Here is a 20,698-nt window from a genome sequence, read left to right as displayed (position 1 = left end):
AGCCTCATTTTCCTTAAAACCCCCATTTTACACACGAGCAAACTGAAGCACAGAGGTTCACCGTTTATCACAGACTATACACGTTCTTGCTGAATCCAGGTGTGTCCCCGGCCACCGTCTATGCGCATAAGCAGAAAAACAGCCTCACAGATGAAGTCCCTATAACTTACTTATTTTTGCTTCTCTAGAGGTCCTATCCTTATCCTTACACGTATAAACACTAAACACAAACAGGGACAAAAAGGTATTTTCTGACATAGGCAACAAAATAAAACAATTTCGGTTTGCATTCAGAAAAACTGGAAAAGGAAGAAAATCAGAGCAGCCAAAAGACAGACGAGACCTAAGAAGGCAAAAACGGCAAGGCATTCTTCGAAAATGTGGCTCCTTAGGCATCCTCCTGGCGCACGTTTCTTATCAGGTTTCGGCCGGGCTTGCTCTGGGACGATGCACCAGCCAGGGATGCTCAGAGACGCAGGTGCGGAGCATGCGCAGCCTCCCGCGCCACCGCGCATGCGCCGCGTGTCCGCCGGTTCTGGCCCAGCACTGCAGGGAGGAAGGCGGGCGGGCGGGCGAGCTAACGAAAAGGGGAACCAGCCCGGTCCGGGGCCTGTGGCTCTGGGCCCGGCCGAACCCACAGGGGACTTCGTGACCAAGGCCACTGGGCTGCGACCTGGTGGTTCGCAGTGATGCTATCCTGAGTATCTTCGCGCCTTTCTCTTCACAAGTCCTTGCACGGTCTCTCCTTCCTCATTCATGCCCTTTCCAAACTCAAGCTATGACTTTGTCCCCTGACTAGGGACTCTGCTCTGCGCGGCCCCACGCAGAACGGCCCAGCCCGTTTCCAGTTGTGAAGTGGGACGCGGGAGGAGTGTGTCAATACGGGCAAACGTGTCGCGCCCGCCCGCGCAGCATCCCACGGCTCCGGACCAGCGGCAGTGGCCAAAGTCCCAGGCGCGCGTGCGCAGAGCGGCGAAGGGCGGTTCATGGCGCGCGTGCGCGGATTAGGCTGAGGCGCGCGGGCGCGGCGCGGCGCGTGGAGGTGCGTGGTGCGCGTGCGCAGGGAGGCTCCGGCCGCGCGGGGAGGCCCGGGAGGCGCGTGCGCGCGCGCCTGCTCCCCGCCCCCACCCCGGCTGAGACGGCAGCACCATGGCGGCGCCCGCGCCCCCGCCGCGGCCGGTCACCCACCTCATCTTTGACATGGACGGCCTCCTTCTGGGTGGGTAGCCTGCGGCCGCCTCCTGCGAGGGCTGTCCGGGGTCGGGCGGGGTCTTTCAGAGCCGGGGGACCGCGGCGGGTCTGTGTCCCCGCGGGGACCCTCGGGCTCCCGCGCGCTCCGGCCCGGGCCGGCCCCGAAGTCGGGCTGCAGCCGGCGCCCGCGGTCCCATGTCCGGGCTGGCGGGAGCGTGTGTCCGCGGCGTCTACGCGGCCCCAGCACCCGTTTCCGGTGGGCTGGCCGCGCGTGGGGCCAGAGCACGTGGGGCGCGGTCCCTGGGGACCACCGGCGGGCGCGCGGCCCCCGGTCCGCCCGGAGGAGCCCGGCTTGGCAGGACCCCCGACTCTTTCCCGTTCCCTCCACCCTGTGCAACCATGAGCGGTGGCCAGCCTCAGTTTCCCCATCTGCAAAATAGCCTCTGGGATACTTGCCCGCCCTCACTCTCCAGAGCTGCTGCCGCGGGCGCACCTTGAGTGTAGCATCCTAGGTGGGAGTGGTCCCCAGTCCGGCGGTGTTGGCAAAGTCCTGAGACATTTTGAATGTCACAGCAGGAGTAGGGGGCGAGGGGTTACAGGCACCTAGTGGGGGCCAGGCCAGGAATGCTGCTCGACTTTCTGCGGTGCACAGGACAGCCCCGTGCCACGTCAAGGAGTGACCCTGCCCGAACTGTCAGTAGTGCGGAGGTGGGAAGCCCTGCCAAGTGGCCTGGATGCTCAGTGACCAGCGTCGTGGGCATCACCTGGGAGCCGCTTGGAGAGGAAGAAGTTGGGGCCGCACCCCACACCTGCCCAATCAGAATTGGCATTTTGACGTAAGTGTGTGAAAGTTTGAGAAGCACTACTCTGTGGGTCTGAGGCAGTAACTAATCTCGTCAGTCGACTGAATAGTCAGAGAGTCAATCGTGGCAGACATGAACTTCACCAGCCAGGAGCAATTCAGGTAGAATTCAGAGACTGGAACACTCAGTTTTATCACTCAAGAGAGAATTACGCTGAACTGTACCCAAAGCCTCAACAGAATTAGCTCTATAGAACACATGTTCTCACCTCATATCCGCCAGAAAGCTTCATAGATCTGTAAACATGTCTACATACTTTATGTAGATGGCTGACCTGCTGGTGTACATATATGATTGCTTCATCTCCAAACTCTGAAAGGTAGGAGGAAGTATTTGCATTTGACTAATTAGAAAAAGAAAAAAAAAAAAACAAAACAAAATACCCGGCTGCTCAGAGAGGTAAAGCACTTGCCCAAGGTCACACCGCTAATAAGGAGTCAAGCTGAGAAATGACTCTGGATTGATCTGGTTCTAAATGCAGATGATGTTCTGCTCATCTGAAATTGTGAATGTGACCTTGCTGTGGGTGGTTCAGTAGCAGTGAGACTGGTGTTTTTAAAGGTGCACAAAAACCAGTCTCTTCATTTTATGGACGCATATAAACTGATGAAATCCAAAGGGGAAAAAAAAAACGTCCCCACAGAGGTCACTAATTGGAGCGAGCAGTGTTTGTAGCTACTAAATGTGAAATGACTCAATTCAGAAATCTTCTGGGATTCATAAGTATAGTTTGTAGACATGAATTTTCCTACTCAGGTGGTCAAGAAGTTAAATTGTCAAATAAATTTCTTACCCTTTAATGAAAGGTTCAGAAAACCTGTTCTGGGAGTCTCATGAATTTTAATGTTAACCAAGATGTCTTATTAAAATTAAATTTATTAAACTTCTAAATGAACTTGATGCCTAATTCTGATTCTAGATTCGCACATACCCATGCCCTGAAGTGATGAATGTGATTTATATGGCAATACTTATGGGGAAGTTACCAACCAGGGTCTAGTTAAGGCAAGTTTAATGGTTTTTCAAGCATTGACCTGACACCCAATCTTATGATCGGGTCAGAGAACCAAGAGTTAGTGCCATTTGGAAAGATAAACCTTAGCTCTTTTTTTTTTTTCTTCCTTGATTTTCTGCCTTTTTTCTTAATTCCTGTCCTAATTCTCCTTTGAGGTGGCAAGCCTTGCAGAACTTTCTTAGAAATTCATCTTTGCTTATTTTATTCTTTCACAAAATGTCTCGTATAAAACACAGCTTTCCAGAATATACCACTTTATTTCATTTTATCTATCAAATTATGCCTGCTCTAATTCTTTAGCACCTTACTTCAATATATATGTTGTTTTCATAACAACATATCAGTTTATAATGAGTTATTTTGCAGTAAGTCTGTTTCTCAGTATTTTGAATGCATTTGCCCAGGAAGTTCCATTTGTTGGTGTAGCCCCACTACTGAAGTTCTCAGGGAAGTAAAACTGAAAACAAATAGTTTCATGGGGAAATTTATGTTACAGAGGAAGTTTGTTTAATGGGAGGAGAATGAGGAAGTAAATGGAGATTTTAGTAGAAATGTTAACAAGAACACCAGGGCCCCTTCCACTGCTTTTGACATGCGTGGTGCTGCTAGTTCTGTCCTTTCAAACAAAAAAGACACTTTTGAATTCTGGTTTTCTTGATGCAAGATAACATTAGTCATCTATGATTTGGGTTTATGAACCTCAAGAAGATTTTGAAGGAAAAGATGCCAAGTATTAAACAATATCTCAGCACCTGGATAGGGAAGATTATCTAGTCTGTAAAGAACTGAAATTAGGAGCATAAAAAATAGGACCAGTTTCTTTAAAAGAGAAGGAAGTTTGTTGTCTAGAGCAGCTCTGCTTCGTAGAAATAGAATTGAGCGACATACAAATTTCCAGGAATAACTTTAAAAAAGTAAAAAGATACAGAATAAATTGATTTGGATGTTCTATGAGTAGTTTATCTAACTTAATGTAGCCAAAATGTTGTAATTCAAGTCCATATAAGAAAATCATTGAGATATTTTACATTCATTCTTGATACTAGGTCTTTGGAATCATTGTGTATTTTACACTAACGGCACGTCTCAGTTTTAACTAGCATCATTTCAGGTGCTCAAGAGCCATATTTGGTGGCTTGGAGAGCACCGGTGTAGATCTCTGGGGAGTAACCCGTGATGTCTGCTGTTGATGAGAGCTGTGAGGGGAGAGACAGGCAGAGGGTGGATGTTAAGAATATTCAGAATTAGGAATTTTGGTATAGGTAAAATGTACATGTAAAATGTGTTTTCCAGGAGTCTGACGCAGTAATAATATAAATGTTTTTATAAAACAGCAAAGAAAAATATGCTTATTTTTAAATTCTTTAAAAATCAGCAGAAAACAATATGTCTGTGAGGGGAAGTAAGAACATATGCAGTATTGGTCATAATATATCATGTACACAGGTTGCAGGACTTTAATGAGTGACAGGAGACTTCTACTCCTGCTTCATGTAGTAGAACGAACACCTGCTCTGTACCTCTTCACACTACCATAGTTTCCTCCGTGCCAGATAATGGCACTTGAGACCATTTGGAAGAACCTACATGTGGTCACTTGACCCTGTGTAATACTTCGAAGATTTAAGAGTGTAGATGACTAGCTTTTCGGTGTCTCTTGCTTCTTGTCAATGTTTTGGAGTCATTCATTCCAGGAGGGGTCTCAAACAGGCTGGGCACATTTTTCAGGAAGGCAGAGCAGATAAGAGGCATTGTGTATGGTGCCTATGGTTATTGTTTAGCTTGGGACTTGCATAGATCCCAGTTGGAGTGAGATAATGCGTGCTCTTCATTTTGGAGGCCCCCTCCCCTGCTGTATGTATTGGGGTCTGGTTCTGGATGTCAGCAAGGCTGTGTGGTGATAGGTTCACATTCTGTCTATGCCCTGACTCCCCTGGGAGATAACAGTGTATCCTTGGGTTTTATTTCACTTTGCTAGGTGAAATTTAGGTTCTTTTACACATTTGCAAAGGAGTTGGTGGAAATTTGGAGGCCAGTCTGAGGCCGTGGGACAGAGGTGAGCCCACATCTAAGGGGCCGTGACTGGCTTCATTACAGTGTGATCAGTGAGTAATCTTCTGTTGTCTCTGGAAACTGGAAAGGCTTCTGGAATATAGCAAGCACAGGACAGCTACATTCATAACTAAACGTCCAGAGATATTTGGAGTAAGACGCTATATGTTATGTTAGAGAAAAAGCATCAGATTATGGACTCAGCTTCCTAATAGACCTGAACCATGTCAACCTTAAGTCTATTCTTATAGTTACTTGTTCCTTGTCCACCGCAGCTGCTCTTATTTCTAGAACAATTAAGAGTGGGGCAAGGTTTAAATTGTAAAATTCTGCAGATAAATAGGACTTTTGTCCAGCTGGCAATGTGAGTAAAATATTTAGCAGAATTCTGTGAGAGCAGGTATAAAATGTCCTTTCCTTACTTTCTCCTAGCTTCCTCTTCTTCATAGCGTAATTTTGTTTGGAATCTTGGCGATTCAAACTAGATATAATTTTGACAAAGCAGTCACCTTTTTTAAAAAAATTTTTTCCTGCAATTAGTTCTTACCTTGTTCTTCCTTCCCCTTGGAAAGCTGTGTTGGAGATTATTTGGTCCCTTTTTTCTTTCTGATTATTGCACTTTACTGATTCTTTTTTAAAAACTACTATAATTTTAATGTCAGTTATTCTCTATCAGGGATAGATGGAGGTATAAAGCAAAGTAAAAAAGTAAGGTAAATAATGCCTCCTAAGAAAATGTCCCTGAAAGCACTTATATGGATGCCTAGGTGATTTGTGAGAACTTTGGATGAGATGTTTGAAAAGTGATTGATACACAGTCTAAAGCTGGAGGCTACAATGAAGTTATAACAGAATGAATTACATTTGAAAATACGTCCTACCTACCATCAGATATGAGTGAATACCAGTGACTAATAAATACAGCATTCGATGTGTTCAAAGCTTCATTTAGTCATGTCGATAAGGCATGGGGTAGGGGCAGCCTTGGTTTTGTGGTACAGATAATTGGTGGTTTTAAGGTTGCCTTGTTGGTGCCTAATGGAAATTTACCCAAAAACGTAGTGATCCTTACATGTTCATTTCTCCTGTGTAAGAGCACAAAAGGGAATCTTTTTTCTCCCCTGGCTTTGCAAAGGTGGACCATCGTCGTAGCGCCTCTCGATGTGTCTTTTGAGCAAAGTTTGGCAGGTGGGTCGCCAACTTCCCTAATCTTCCTTTACTCTCTGCCTCCTCCACGTCCTTTGCTGTGATGCTGACAGTCAGAAGCTAAGCACCTGCATGCAGAGTGGCTGTGCTGCAGGGTGCCTGAGCATGGGAAGGGGACAGTCACTGCTTCAACACTCTTGCCTGGTGGCAGCCCGTGAAAAGATTGTTTTTTATTAAGCAAAGAGTTTGTGTTGAAGGGAGGGAGGAAGGAAGTCTTGTTAATGATTGCATTGACATGAGGGGTTGAGGACAGTGTCTCTGTCAAGCTGAGATTACTCCACTGTTTCCCAAATTGGGTTCTAGTGGTAGTCATGTTCCAAGGAAGGAAGGAAGGGAGGGACGGAGGGAAGGAGGGAGAGAGGGAAGGCAGGAAGGAAGGAAGGGGAAAAAAAAAAAAAAGGAAGAAAATCTTGTTAATGATTGCATTGACATGAGGGATTAAGGACAGTCTCTTCATCAGGTTGAGATTAGTCCAGTATTTCCCAAACTGGGTTCCAGTTGGTAGTTATGTTCTTTTAGCCTGTTTTAAACCAGAAGTTCTTACCCTATTCCGCAACCACATACCCTGTGTTTTTCCTAGGGTGGTGGTGGCTTTCAGAAGAATCCGGGACAGTTATCTTGAGCATGTCCTACGTTCTGGATTTGTCTGATTGTTTCTACATGGTGCCTCCTTGCTTGCCCCTCTATTCTTTGTGTTTCCTCTAATCTAGAAACTGTGCCCAGTGCCTCAGTTGGACTTGGGTTAGCCACTTCTGGCAAGAACATTACTGCCTCCTGTCACCTCCTTTTGGGGGGCTGTTAATATGCAATCCACATGTGGTCCGTGCCTCCATGTTAGTCCCAGCCCTGCTGAGAAGTCAGGAAAGTTGCTGATCCAACTTCTGACTTCCCTGGTGGTGCGTGGAATGTTCTGGTGGGAAATCTGGAGCCTGAGAGACAGTTCTGGGTGGCAGTTCTAATGCATGTGTGTTTGGAAGGCCTGAGCCATAAGCCAGAAGGTGGGGAAGCCAGGACACCGAGCTGCCCTGCTGCTGCTCTGCTGCTGTGCTCTGTGAAGAGAGGGCACTCCCAGGAGCACGGGAAGGTTCGTACCTCGTGGGTTCATGTGCCCCTCGCAGTGTGATGCAGGGAGGAGAGAGCGGCTGTGCGGCTCAGACTATTTCAGCTCTGCCTACATCACACCACATGCTGTGATCTCTCTGAGTGACGTTTGCTGATGAGATCCAAGGACACCCCTAGCTTTAGCATAAGACTCCTTAGAATACAGTACTCTAAATTAAAAGAAGTCTGCCTGTCATGATCCTCAAAAGAAAGAGAGGGGTGGCAGGGGGACGCTCTTCTGCAGAAGAATGCCAGCTGACAGATATGGAAAGATTGGTAGAACTAGTCAGATCATCATTGTGCAATGCCCACCATGAGTGGTTTGGACAGGCATCACCAATGGAAGCCAAGACCTTTGGGTTGAACGTGCAGGAGGACCAGGGGGTCCACCCAGTACCAGAGTGCCACACTATGGTGACTACTAATGACAGGCAGACAGGTCCCTTCGCTGTGGGCACTGTGGTCACTGATCACCTCACAGATCCAACTGAGCCAACAGCAGAGCATGTGTCATTGTGCACCTTCTGAGGCCATGCCAGAAACAGTTGCTCTGAGTCAGGTGAAACTCTGGGAGCAGCTTCAGGGGGACAGCAGAACACGTAAGGTGGCACCGTGGGGAAAAGCCAGACAGATCCAGAATGGGAGACATCCACAGGTTACATCCACTGGCCTGGACTCTTGAAAATGTTGAAATCATGGGGACAAAAATAGGGTGGGCTTCTCTACTTTAAAAAAGGCTACAGGGACATAACTACCAAATTCAGTGGGCCTTAGACTGAGGAAGTATCTATGAAAGAGACTTTTGTGACAGTTGGAGAGCTGTGATAAGCACTGACTATTTGGGTTGGTGGTGTTGTCACATCACTGCTAATTTGCCTGGCTTTGGCAGTTTGGCTGTGGCTCCAGGCTGTGTAGAAGAGCATCCTTATTCTTTGGAGCAACATGCCAAGAGATAAAGGGAGGAGCTGTCATGGTGTGTGCATTTATGTGAAGGTGTGCTGCTTACAGGTGTGGGGTACATGGGCCCTTACTACTTTTGACTTTTGTATACTTGAAAAGTGAAGGAAAAAAAAAATGGGAAGGGAGGATTAAGTCTTGAGCATGAGCTACTAGAAACAAACTGTTAAGTAGTAATCAGTGGGTTCTATGTAAGACGCAAGAATGTAAAGCATGCAGCTTTAGAAGATTCACGTTAGGGGCATAAAAGAAGCAGTTGCAGAACCTTGAGCTCCCTGAAACCTGAAGTGGCCACACGTTCCTTGCAGTGGTGTCATAGCACAAGACATCCCAGAGGCCGGAGCCCCCCCCACTGTTCTCATCCCGTGTTCCTCATGTTCCTCTCACTGTGCGGCCCCCCAGGACTTGTCTAAAAAGTTTTCTTTTGGTGGTAACTTAAGTGGAAGCTGATATTTTGTCAGGAGTTCACACTTAAAAAAGGGATGAAAACTTCCTAAGATTCATGGAAATACAGCCACTGAAACCTGTATCTCACATCTTTTGCCAATGAAACGTGGCTGAAAATGCCCCCAAGTGGATGGGTCCTTGGGCGCCTTGTGATTAGTCTCTTCTGCACCTCCCAGCTGACTTCTGCCCTGGGCTTGTGTCATTCCTTCCTACCCGGAGGCCCCCAGTGCCTTGGGAAACTGGAGCTTGAACTGCAAACCAGCTTTTCAGAAAAGCCTTCCAGCTCCCAGACATTACTCGGAGCATGGCAGCAGGGAGGTGGAGCAGAGGCTTCTGAAAGTGATGCCCACATTTTGTTTATGTTCTCCCAGACCCAGTTTTACCTGTGACAGTAGAACCCCGAAGGCTACCTATTTATACATATACAGAGTTTTTTTTCCCTTATTTGCCTCAATTTCAATAGCTTAGAAACCTTTTAGCCCTTGCTTTTTAAAAAAGAAAATCATTTGGTTGTCGTAGAAACATTCTGTGCAGCAGTGTTACTCATGTTTTTGTTCCAGCCACAAATAATCATGAGATTTCATTAAATACTAAACGTTTTGCTAATTTTAATATAGCCCTTGGTACATTCGTTTTCTTTCTGCGTCTCAATTCATTTCCCTCGTTTATCTTAGCATGAAGCGTTTCCTTTGATGAAACAGGTAACTTACATGCAGTTTTTCTTTCTGTATGACTACTTCACGTGACCAAGGCAGACTCAAAAGTTAGCTGAGTTAGTGCCTGTGTTGGGTTCTGACATTTTGATGATGACACATCAGCTTTCAATGTAGTATGTTTAGGAGGTGAGCTTTTTAACGTGGAATCACAGTCGAACTTCAGATTTGTAATTGAAGCAACTCATCCTCTCTACAGAGAAACTGAGGCAGGACAACCCGGCAAGCTAGTTGGAAGAGCCCTGTGAAAATCCGGCGCTTCTAAAACTCCCCTTGACAACGCTGCGTCACTTCCAGCTGCGGCAGTCCTGATACGTGTGTTCAAACTTGCGGACATGCCTGGCGCTCTGCCAGACCTCACTGGGTACAGGTGCCATTCACTGTAGCTCCTTCCTAGGAGATCCACCAACTGCTGTCTAGTGATTTAATTTTATCTCTTCAATGATTTATCCAGTGGAAGTACCAATGGCCCAAGATCTTTTTAGCTTAGGGGAATGGTGCCGCATTCTTAAAGGAAGCCCAGCCTGTCTCATCACCAGTTTGGCTGCTGTACTGATTTGGTAAAATCGCCGCCGTCCCCTGTGTCCCTGAGTACCTCTGCACGTTCCACGTCTTCCTTATCTTCCTTCCGGTGTGCGGCATGTCATATCGGACGCTTGATGTCTTCCAGGATGTTGAAGGCTTATCAAAATATAATCAGATTGAAGACCATGTTGATATCTGACCCAAGGCTCTTATTGTAGTTAAGCACGATTTTGCAGAAGAGGTTTAATCATCTGAATATATTATGTAGCCCTTTATGCCACAGTGTTTGTTATTAGGTCAAGTAAAATCATATCCCACTTAGTGAAGGGACGGTACTTCTGTGAAGTGGCCTGAAGAGCTTAACATCTGTAATACTGAATAATAAATGCTGTGTACCTATCTTGATATTTACTGTATTTATTGTTTTTACCACCTGGGTGGGGAATGTTCACTTCCTGATTTTAAGGGTGTGCTTTGAAACGGCTTCTCTCTTTCTGCTTCTGTTCTCGGCCAAGCTTCCTGGAAAAGCCGTCCACTCTCGCTCCCTACACTGTCTCTGCTTCCTCCTTTCCCATCCCCTCACTGCAGATGGCTCCTCAGCCCTACAGCTCACATAAACTGCTGTGACAAAGGTAGCAGTGACTCCCACACTGCTGGGTGCAGTGGGCACCCTTGTCATGCATTTCGAGAACTTTCTTCATCCTTTGCTGTGTCCCCACTTTCTGGGAAGCTCTCTCTTTGGTGCACTTATAGTTTCTCTTCTGGCCTCCTCACCTCTTTCTCATCCTCTTCACATCTGCTGGTGTCCCTTTGGCTTTGTCCTGGACCCTCTCCTCTCTGGAAATGTTTCCTAAGCTCCTGGCGGTATCAAGTGCTCATGCCCTGCTGACCCTTGTGCCTCCACTGTGGTCTCGTCTCTGCAGTTCCTGTGTACGTCCCAACTTCTTTCCACCTTGAGTGGTAGATGCAGCACCCAAGCACCCAGTTGTAAACCGAGCCTGCTGCTCTCCACCAGATCTGCTCTTCTCCAGATCTGCTCTTCTCCAGATCTGCTCTTCTCCTGCACTCTCACTGAGGCGCACAGCTGACTTGTCTTCCACTCTTTAAGTCCTTGCCTGCCCCCCACTGCAAACATTCCAGTACTGATTTATAAATATTTCAAAGCCACTTTGTGTCATTCTAGCTGTCCTTTCTTCTTTTAGGCCCTCAGACTTTTTTCTGATCTAATAAGAATCAGTACTTCTTGAGAACCTTTACTTTGTACACCTGCAGAAAGGTCAGTGTTTGTTACCTGTTTCTTGTTCGTTAGCTGCAGAAAGATCAGTGGTGGTTGTTGAATTTTGGTGCTCACGTGGATGAAGTTGCAAACACTTCTGGGGACTGGGTGTATTCGGAAGGACGTGGATTTAGTGAGAGGGTAGACTTCACCAGAAGTTTTGTTTGTGGTTTTTTTGTTTTTTGCTCACCCCCTCCCCCCATTGTATTTTATTAGATTCCTTTGTTAAAGGAATTTGGTCATAAACTGGTCCTTAAGTACTTTTCAAAAGAAGGGATGTTTATGTGGATAAAAATAACGTTGAACTTTATCTGTGGAGTATGTAATGCCCTCTTCTGTGCTTTGGTTTTTCTGTGCTTGGTTATGTGGTCTTAGTGCAAGGGTGCAAGTTATCTCTGGGTGTGGATCATGTCTTGTTCCTTTCTGCAAGCTCTAGCCTTATCTCAGCATCCATCTTGTTAAACCAGTTGTGCTGACCTTACCTGGCTGAGAGCAGCCTGATAAAAGCATTTAAAGTCACCTACCCCTTCATTTGAGCAATATGGGTAGCCAACCATTAGAGGCAGTTAAAATAAATGGCTTAATTCAGTACTGCCAGCATTGAGGTGGGTCCATTCAGACAGCAGGAGACAGGTGGCACTTTCTGCTGTCAGGAGTTTGGGGAGAGAGCTTTAAGTTCAAAAGGAGTATGAGAAAAGCATGATGAATGGAGTGTTCCCTGGGTTCATGAACCCCACAGGTTTTTGTAGTGTGTCCCCCACTTGCCAGGAACTGAGATGATTGCAGTGAAGGGATGCAGCGCAGTCCCTGAGCTGGTGGGACTGCAGTCAGGTGCGGTGGAGTGTGTGCCATGGGACATTGCCTGTCCCATTGCATTATCTTCATTCATCTGCTACAGATGACTGTTTCCTTGGGAACCAGGAAGAGGAAGTTGGCCAGTCAGACCTGCCTCCAGGATTGTGGGAGTTGCTTAGGTGGAGAAGGAGGAAGGGCTGCTCCAGGGAACAACAGGACAGATTGTGGAGAGCCCTCATGCCTTCCTAAGGAATTTGGGTTTTATGTCATAGCCATGGTGCAGCCCCACAAGCAGAGGATGCTGTAGGAAGGTATTTCTGATGATGTGGGTGATGAGAGCCCAGTCACAGGGAGACTGGCTAGAAGGCTGTTGTTATTGTCCAGGTGAGAAGCAGGACTACGTGAGTTTCCTGTAGATGCTGTGACAAAGTGCCACAAACTGGGTGGCTTGAAACAGCAGAAGTTTATTCTCTCACAGTTATTCTGGAGGCCAGAAGTCTGAAGCCAAGGCGTAGGCTGGGCCACGCTTCCCTGGCTTGTGGTGGCATGGCCCCGTCTCTGCTGCTCTTTTCACACGGCCTTCTCTCCTCTCCTTTTCTTCTCTTACAAGGACCTGTCATTTGATTAGGGCCTGCTTGGATGATCCAGGATGTTCTCATCTCTCAATCCTTAACTTAGTCACATCTGCAAAGAGCCTTTCTCCAAATAAACTCACATTCCCAGGTCCAGGGAATTAGGACGTGGACACATCTTTTTGGAGGCCACTCTTGGGATTCGGGGTCACAGTGAGAGGAAGAGGACTGGCCTGATTCAGCTGGGTGTGGTGGGACTGGGGTGGGGAGCAGCCGGGGACAGCTCCGTCTGGCGCTGAAGTGGAGACCAGGGTAGGAGGTGAGGCCTGAGGAAGGGATGAGTTCTCTTCCAGGTATTTGGACACGCTGAGTTTGAAAGTCTGGGCACCTTTTAGGTCCACATCATGGATAGCAACTAGCATGATTTCCTGTTTCAAACAGACAAAGACCTTGGTGCTATCATCCCAAAAGGAATGCTGAAGTAGATGGCTGTTGATCTAGGCTCATGCTTGGACAGCGGCAGGATGTAAAGCTGTGTCACACTTGCATTTTGAAGTTCCCTTCCCCAAAGATCACGTGCACTTAGAGTTGGATAGCTGATCAAGGAGGATCTGGAAATTTAGCATATTGACATATGCCCACCATGTTTTCATCCTTTTCTCCTCCTCCTCCCCTTCCTCCTCCCCCTCCTCCTCCCCCTTTTTCCCTTCTTCCCCCTTTCCCCCCTCTTTCTCCTCTTCCCCCTCTCCTTCTCCTTTGCATAGAAATAGAGAAAAAGAAATGCTTGGGGAAGCCAGCAGGAGAGTGCGCTGCGCTGGCTGCTGGAGAGGGAGCAAGTGGGCTCCAGGTCCTTGGTCACTCTGCAGCTTCCATTTGAGCCTCTGATTCTTCCCTAAAGCCTGCGCCTGAGCCTGCCATGTTAGGTTTGGCCCTTGACACGTAGGTGTCAGGGTGTGAGGGAGCACACGACTGAAGTCATTCCACTCCTCCCCTTCTTTCCTTCTTGCTGCAGCTTGGCTGCAGAGGACACAGCTCCATCTACTAGAGCAGTGTACGTAGCTTGTGGCTTCCAAACAGAGAAGTTCATTTTCCAGAGAATGGAGAGGAAAGAAAGTGCTTTGGAATAAACGGAGTTGCTCACCAGCCTGGGATAAACTTGGAGAAAATAACAAGCATGTGACGGTGCTTTGTGCTGCATTTATGCTACATAGTTTACTTCCTAAGTAATTCTCTTGCCAGTCGTTGCCTATCAGGTCAGGACCGCACAGAGGATGCTCTGTGTATGCTCTGCGTATGAGATTTCTAGTGGCAATGAAGTTTAGGGTGGTCGCTTTCTTTAACTTCACCAACTTGTCTTGCCCAGATGTCTGGTGTTTAAAGGTCAGTGTCCTTGAATAAGGAATGAAATCATATTCTAAAATAAAAGTCCAGGAAGTTGTACAATACAATAATAAACAAACAAGACCTCCCAGTGAGGTAGTGGTTGCTGGTCATGGTTTTTGCACAGCAGTCCTCTTTTCTTAAGGCGACGTCCAGTAGGCAGAATGCTGGCAGTATCCTGAAGGCCCAGCAGAGCTGTGCCTTGCTCTCCTGGGGCTGGAGCCTGCCCTCCACGAAGGCTTAGATCCAGGTCTGTCCTGTTGACTGTGGGAGTCTCAGCACTTTGGACAGGCTGCAGTCAGTAAATGTCTGCTTGTTTGAATGAATGAACACAGCTTACCTGACAGGTTACATGACAGAGCAGGCCTAGGTGGAGCCGATGTGTCAGGTCCCCCTTCTCCCCACACTTCATTTTCGACACAGCGCAGGCAATACAAGAGTATACAGTGGACAGAAAGAAGGGCTATCATTCTGTGTGTGCCCTGTGATCTTCAAGCGTTATTAAGTGTGGTTAACGAGATGCTGGGTATAACTAATTGTGTCCTGGCACCGTATCCTTGCATTCTCTAATTATGTTCAAAGTCATGGTTGCCAGGTCTGCCAGAGGCTAAGGGCTCTCACTGTCGGGACTGTGCTTTAACTTCTAATTGTCCACCTGCATGCAATTATACGTAATAAACATTTACCGATAACAGAAAAGACAGATTGTGGGGGTTGGGGCTGGCACTTTATAATCATATATATATATGAGGGTGCTTCAAAAAGTTCGTAGAAAGATTTGTATTATCTTTTAACTTTATTTTTTCACAAACTTTTTGAAGTACCCTCCTATACGAATTCTTGATTATTTATGAATGGTCATTGTGGGCCCTGCTGTTTCATCTGATGGCTGCCTGAATTTTGTCCACATTGTCATTCATTGGCATCCACGCTAGAGTGTAAACAAAGGGCCTAGAATACTTTGGGAGTTCAGTACTTGGATAATTAGAACATGTTTCCCTGGATAGAAATGTTATAAATAGAAGTTAGATACCCACACCCATATTCAGAAAATCATTCACGTTCCTGCGGAGCTGTCTTATTTCTGAGTGTCCCTGACCACCTCATATTTATGATGGGAAACCCCATTTAGGTACCAACTTGGAATGTCAGGAGCATAATTTTGCCCCAGGGCAGCAACTCTCCGGTCCATGCCCTTGGATCCGGCCCTTTTTCACTCCCTTCTCTTCTAATCAGCTGACACCCACAGGGATGGTGTATTACAAATGCTTCACATTGCTGATGGGACTTCTTGGGTTCTGAGTTCACTGCTGTACACTTTGGCTTTAAAAATTTGTAAGTGATTAAAGTTAGAGATTCAAACTCTTTCGTATTCCTTAAACTTCTCATTTCTGCTTTTTCTGTTTATAAACCTAGTAAACCTAGTAAATTTTAACGGTCACCATTAAGAGGCCATAATACTGTTTGACTCTGTTTACAAATTTTATACTTGATAAGCCACACTTATAAAACTAATATATTTTATTTCTTTGTTCAGTACATCAGTTGTCTGAATTAACAAATGAAACTTGAGTAGTTAGTGATCATCTTAAGCCTAATAAATGAAGTTTATAAAGATGATGAACCTAAAGCTCTTAACTATTCATGCAGGGTTCCAATAATGATGTCTTAAATTACAAGTGTAAATAATTCAGGTATGCATTTGAAGTTAATTTATAGCATTATCACCCTCATAGGCCAAATTCAATTAAAGAATACAAGTAATAACACAAAAAATGTATTCAGTGGTTTTGTTTCTTCTAAGCATCTCTGTAAATGTTTTGGGAATTGAGAGATACCTGTCCATTAAGAAAAATAGTTTAATTCTCATCCAGGTGATTGGGTTTTTCATTTCTTAACATTCGTAAATATCTTTCCACCAAAATCCAATAGTCTTTGAACTTGACAAGAATTCTACATTATTTCGTTATACCTCCCAGGTTTGTACAAGTTATAGGGGCAGCTATTAAAAAGATACCTGATTGAGTTCTGGATATCTTTCTTGTGGTGTGTCTGACTTTCTTACACTAACAGCTCATAAGGCCATACTACTGACGTAAGTTAGAAAATGAACATCGAGCTGGCCTTAATTATGTGTCTGCTAAGCCTCTAGCTGTTCAAAGAGAAGGTGGCCTCTCATCAGCCGTACCTTCTCTAGTAATCTAGTAATCGGAGCTGTGAAATAAAGGTCAGTCACTCTTTCAGAACGTGAGTGGGCATTTCTGACTCCTAATCCTTCATAGCCCCTGGGTATGGAAGGCTTGGTAAATTGAGCCATGCCTGTGATTACCAAGCTATGCTTGCTTTTGTCAATAAAACTCCCACTTCACTACTTTTGAGTACCAGCGGTGCACTCTGCAGTGGAGGAAACCACACCTTAATGCTTTCCAGTTCTTTCGAGAAATCCTAGGTAGAATTAAATAAAATCTGAAATATGTGAACCTTTATATTATGCAAATATATACTTTAAAAAGGATCTTGATTCTTACATGTTAATGGTTTCCTTTGTCTCTTCCCCATGTTAAGATAACCTCCTTTCCCTAATAAATGAGGCATATAGGGATTTTAACTGGCTGTCCTTGCCTTTTACAAAAAGAAATACTGAGTGGATGAAGATCTATAACCCAGTGCTGTAGGCTGAATTGTGTCCTCCTAAAATTCATATTTTGAAGTCCTAACCCCCAAGAAATCAGAACGTGAGTGTATTTAGAGATAGGGTCTTTAAAGAAGTAAAATTAAGATAAAATGAGGTCATTAGGGTAGGCCCTAATCCAATATGGCGGGTGTTCTTGAGAAGAGGAGATTAGGACACAGACACACACAGAGGGACAACCATGTGAGGACACAGGGAGAAGATGGTGTCTATAAGGCAAGGAGAGAGGTCTCAGGAGACACCAGCCCTGTTGACACCTTGATCTCAGACTTCCAGCCTCCACGACTGTGAGAGAATAAATGTCTGCTGTTTAAGCCCCCAGTCTGTGGTGCTTTGTTATGGCAGCCCTAGCAGACTAATACACCCAAGAATTTAAGTTTTTTGATACTGTGAAGAAATCAAGTGATCTGGACCAATCTTTCTCAGGTTTTCTGGGCAAACCTCACCAGGAAGGTGGGCAGTGAATGGCCCAGGGCTGTGCAGTAGGTGTCCAAGCCAGCAGGACCACCACAGAAGTTTCCCCAGCCTTAACTCCTCATTTTACAGTCGAGTTTCTGACACTCCTCTGCCACCACCCACAGAAAACAAAAAGTGAGCAAAAAGCGTGCCATAACAGCTAGAGGAATATGCCCATGACACAACCACCTGTGTGTCTCTAAAAGAGGAGCACTTCGTACTGCTTATCGCTGTTTCATTCTTAATGTCTTTCCTAGATTTCATAACAATTTGCATTGCCCTACGTTTTTAAAAAATGTGGTTTTGGCATTGTCTCCATACTAATGCATACATTCCTGGTAATAATTTGCAGCAGGCCTTCAAAACAGCATGCTGTGATACCAACAGTAAGGGTAGAAATGGAAGGGTAGCAGGAGAAGACCCCTAAAGAGAGACCCTGAGAAGGAACAGAAGTGATTGAATTTGGGTGTGGAAGATCATCTTTCACCACTTTGTGCATTTTGTGGAGGACTACTGCTGGTTTTCATCTGTTCAAAAGGCCTAGGGATGTGTAGACTCAGTGTTATTCCATAAAGCTTAGGGCATTGGGATGCTAGCTCTGAAGAGGGCTTGGGCAAAGGTACATATACATCCAGAGCTCTATCACACTATACTACATATCTCTTAAAATTTGAGAAAAATTTATTGACTTTAACTAAATTGAAGTGTCATGGTGTGTCAATATGAAATGGAAAAATAAAAAAGCCCTCCATGATATGTAAGTGGCATTTAATAAGACTTATATGTGTGATTATTCCATAGCAATAATGAAAGCCTAGCATGCTATTTTTAAACAAACTGGTAGGCTGCCTCAGGGAAGTCTTCCAGAGAGTTCTGCCTGTAGCTCTCATTCACCTTTGGTTGTGAATGAAATGTTAAGATTTATTCTCATGTGTTTTGACATGTTTGAGAGTCATTGTACGGAAGCCAGATTTTGGGGGAAAAATATGGCTAAGAAAGTTTCTTAATGTGTTCGTTTTCTATTACGGCAGTAACAATTACCACAAACTGAGGCCATTTATCATGTTGCTGTTCTGGAGGTCAGAAGTCCCCCGCCACCTCACGGTTCTAAAATAAGGTGCAGGCAGGGCTGCCTTCCTTCTGGAGGCTCTAGGAGAGAATCTTTGTCTGGTTTCCATCTGTTAGAGGCCATCACATGTCCTAGCTCATGGCTCCCTTCCTCACCTTCAAAGCTGCCAATGTTTAACCTCTCTGAACATCCTGTTCCAATATAGGCTTTTATAGCCATAACTTCCCTCCAGCCACTGCTTTTGCTGCAACACATAAGGTTTGGTCTGTTGTCTTTTTGTTTTTATTCATCAAATATCTTCTGATTTCTCTTGTGATTTCTTCTCTGACCCAAGAATATTTAGGAGTGTGTTGTTTAATTTCCACATATTTGTGAATTTCCCAAGTTTTCTTCTGTTACTGATTCCTAATTTCATGTCATTGTTTGTTAGGGATTTACACTGTATGATTTCAATTCTTTGTAAGTTTATTGAGACTTCTCTTATGACCTATCATATGACCTATCCTGGTGAATTTTCCATGAGCACTTGAGAATAATGTATATTCTGTTATTGTTGAGTGGAATGTTCAATAGATGTCTGTTAAGTCTAGTTTGTTTATCATGTTTATGTGATTTAAATCGAGTATTTTGTTGTTGTTGTTAGTCTTCAGTCTAGTTGTTTTTTCTATTATTGAAAGTGTGGTATTGAAGTTTCCAACTACTATTGTTGAATCAGCTATCTTTCCCTTCAATTCTGTCAGTTTTTGCTTCGTGTATTTTGGAGCTCTGTGGTTAAGTTCATGTATGTTAATAATTGTTGCAACTTGATGTATTGACCCTTTCATCATTATAAAATGTTTATTACAATTTTTTGTTTTCTTGCGAAAATGTTTGTCTTAAGTCTACTTTGAATAGCTTCTCCAGGTCTCCTTGGGCTACTGTTTGCATGGAATATCTTTTCCATCCATTTACTTTTAACCTTTTTGCACCTTTCAATCTAAAGGGTGTCCTGTAGACAACACATAGTTGGATCTTTTTTTTTTTTTTTTTTAATTCTCTACCTTTTAATTGGAGTGTTTAATCCATTTACATGTAACACCATTATTGTTAACATAGGGTTTATGTGTGACATTTTGTTGATTCCTCTATGTCTTATGTCTTTCTTATTTCTTTATTCCTTTATTATTGGCTTTTTTTAACTTTAGATATTTTCTAGTTTACCAATTTAATTCTCATTTCTTTTACTGTATATTTTTGAGTTACTTTCTCGGTTGCTCTGTGGATTACAATAAACATCTTAGTTTATACCAATCTAGTTTGTATTAATACCAACTTGTTTTAAATAGTGCACAAAACTTTTGCTGCTATGTACCTCTGTTCCCACCCCCTCCTTTGTGATGGTGTCGTACAAACTGCATCTTTATACTTGTGTGCCCATCAGCAGAGATGTATAATTATTGCTTTTTGCAGTTAGTTTTCTTTTGAATGAGATAAGAGGAAAAAAGATTTGCAAACAAAAAATACATTTATATTGTTTTTTATGTCCCAGGGGGCAAAGTCAACCTCCAATTGTAATCTGTTGCCTTAAGGTATTTAAAAAAAAAAAAAAAAAATCTGTGCTATGCTATCTCTATTCTTCATCTCATTTTAAAGTAATTTACCATAATTTGGAAAGGTTACAAAAGACACTTTTGATTGGGTTACTGGATAACAAACCCCAAAATAGTTCATCTATAAAAGATGTTACAATTTGAAGTGTTTCCAAACCTGGCTTGATGATGTTTTGCAAAACAAAAATAAAGTAAAAACCTGTAACAATTCTTGGGTTAAATGCCACCTTCAGGTTGGAACTTTTTGTTGTTGTTCATTAAGCTCTATTCAAATATTGAAAATCATGTTGATTGAGAAGGGAATACATTTAGATTCATAATGGAACTCTAGGAATAATCTCAAGTAAACTTGACCTGGGAAAAGTCTTTTTGGAGAAAGTCATCGCTTGTAATTTGGGTGATAAGGGTCCGAATCTGAGCGTCCTGTGTTGGTACGGTCCTTACAAGTCATCCCTAACACTCAGAGTGTTGTTCAGGATGGGTGTGGACCCTGGAAAGAGGCTGCTGCTGGGTGACTCTTGCTGATACAGCCTGGATTTAAGAAGGGGGGGAGGGGCCAGTAAGTCTAATTTCACAAGATTCTGCTGCCTTAAAGGAAATAGAAAAGGGTTCTTTCATCAGCGGCTGCACCTTCTGAGATTCTGCTTTGAAAAATCCATGTGGAAAAGGTGAGAATGAAAGTATATTTATAGGAAAGGGCGGGGTGATTCATCTTTGAGACCAGAAGAAATTAATTTAAGACTTAGTTTAAAACTTAATGCCTTTTTTGCTCATGTGATCTACTGCTAAAAGCGAGCTT

The 20,698-nt window shown here is 44.4% G+C and overlaps 1 protein-coding gene across 1 annotated transcript in view; it reads left to right on the top strand.

Moving 5' to 3' along the window:
• Positions 1–1,112: 1,112 nt before the first annotated feature.
• The window catches only part of PUDP (pseudouridine 5'-phosphatase), an 85,610-nt gene continuing 66,024 nt past the window's right edge, over positions 1,113–20,698 (top strand). The window contains exon 1 of the mRNA XM_063083632.1: positions 1,113–1,219. Coding sequence (XP_062939702.1) covers positions 1,150–1,219 — 70 coding nt within the window. The 5' untranslated portion in view covers positions 1,113–1,149. The remainder of the gene's footprint in view (positions 1,220–20,698) is intronic.

The sequence above is a fragment of the Cynocephalus volans genome, chromosome X (assembly GCF_027409185.1).
Source record: "Cynocephalus volans isolate mCynVol1 chromosome X, mCynVol1.pri, whole genome shotgun sequence".
NCBI lineage: Eukaryota > Metazoa > Chordata > Mammalia > Dermoptera > Cynocephalidae > Cynocephalus > Cynocephalus volans.
The sequence above is the reverse complement of the archived record's forward strand: the minus strand, read 5'-3'. Positions and strand labels throughout refer to the sequence as shown.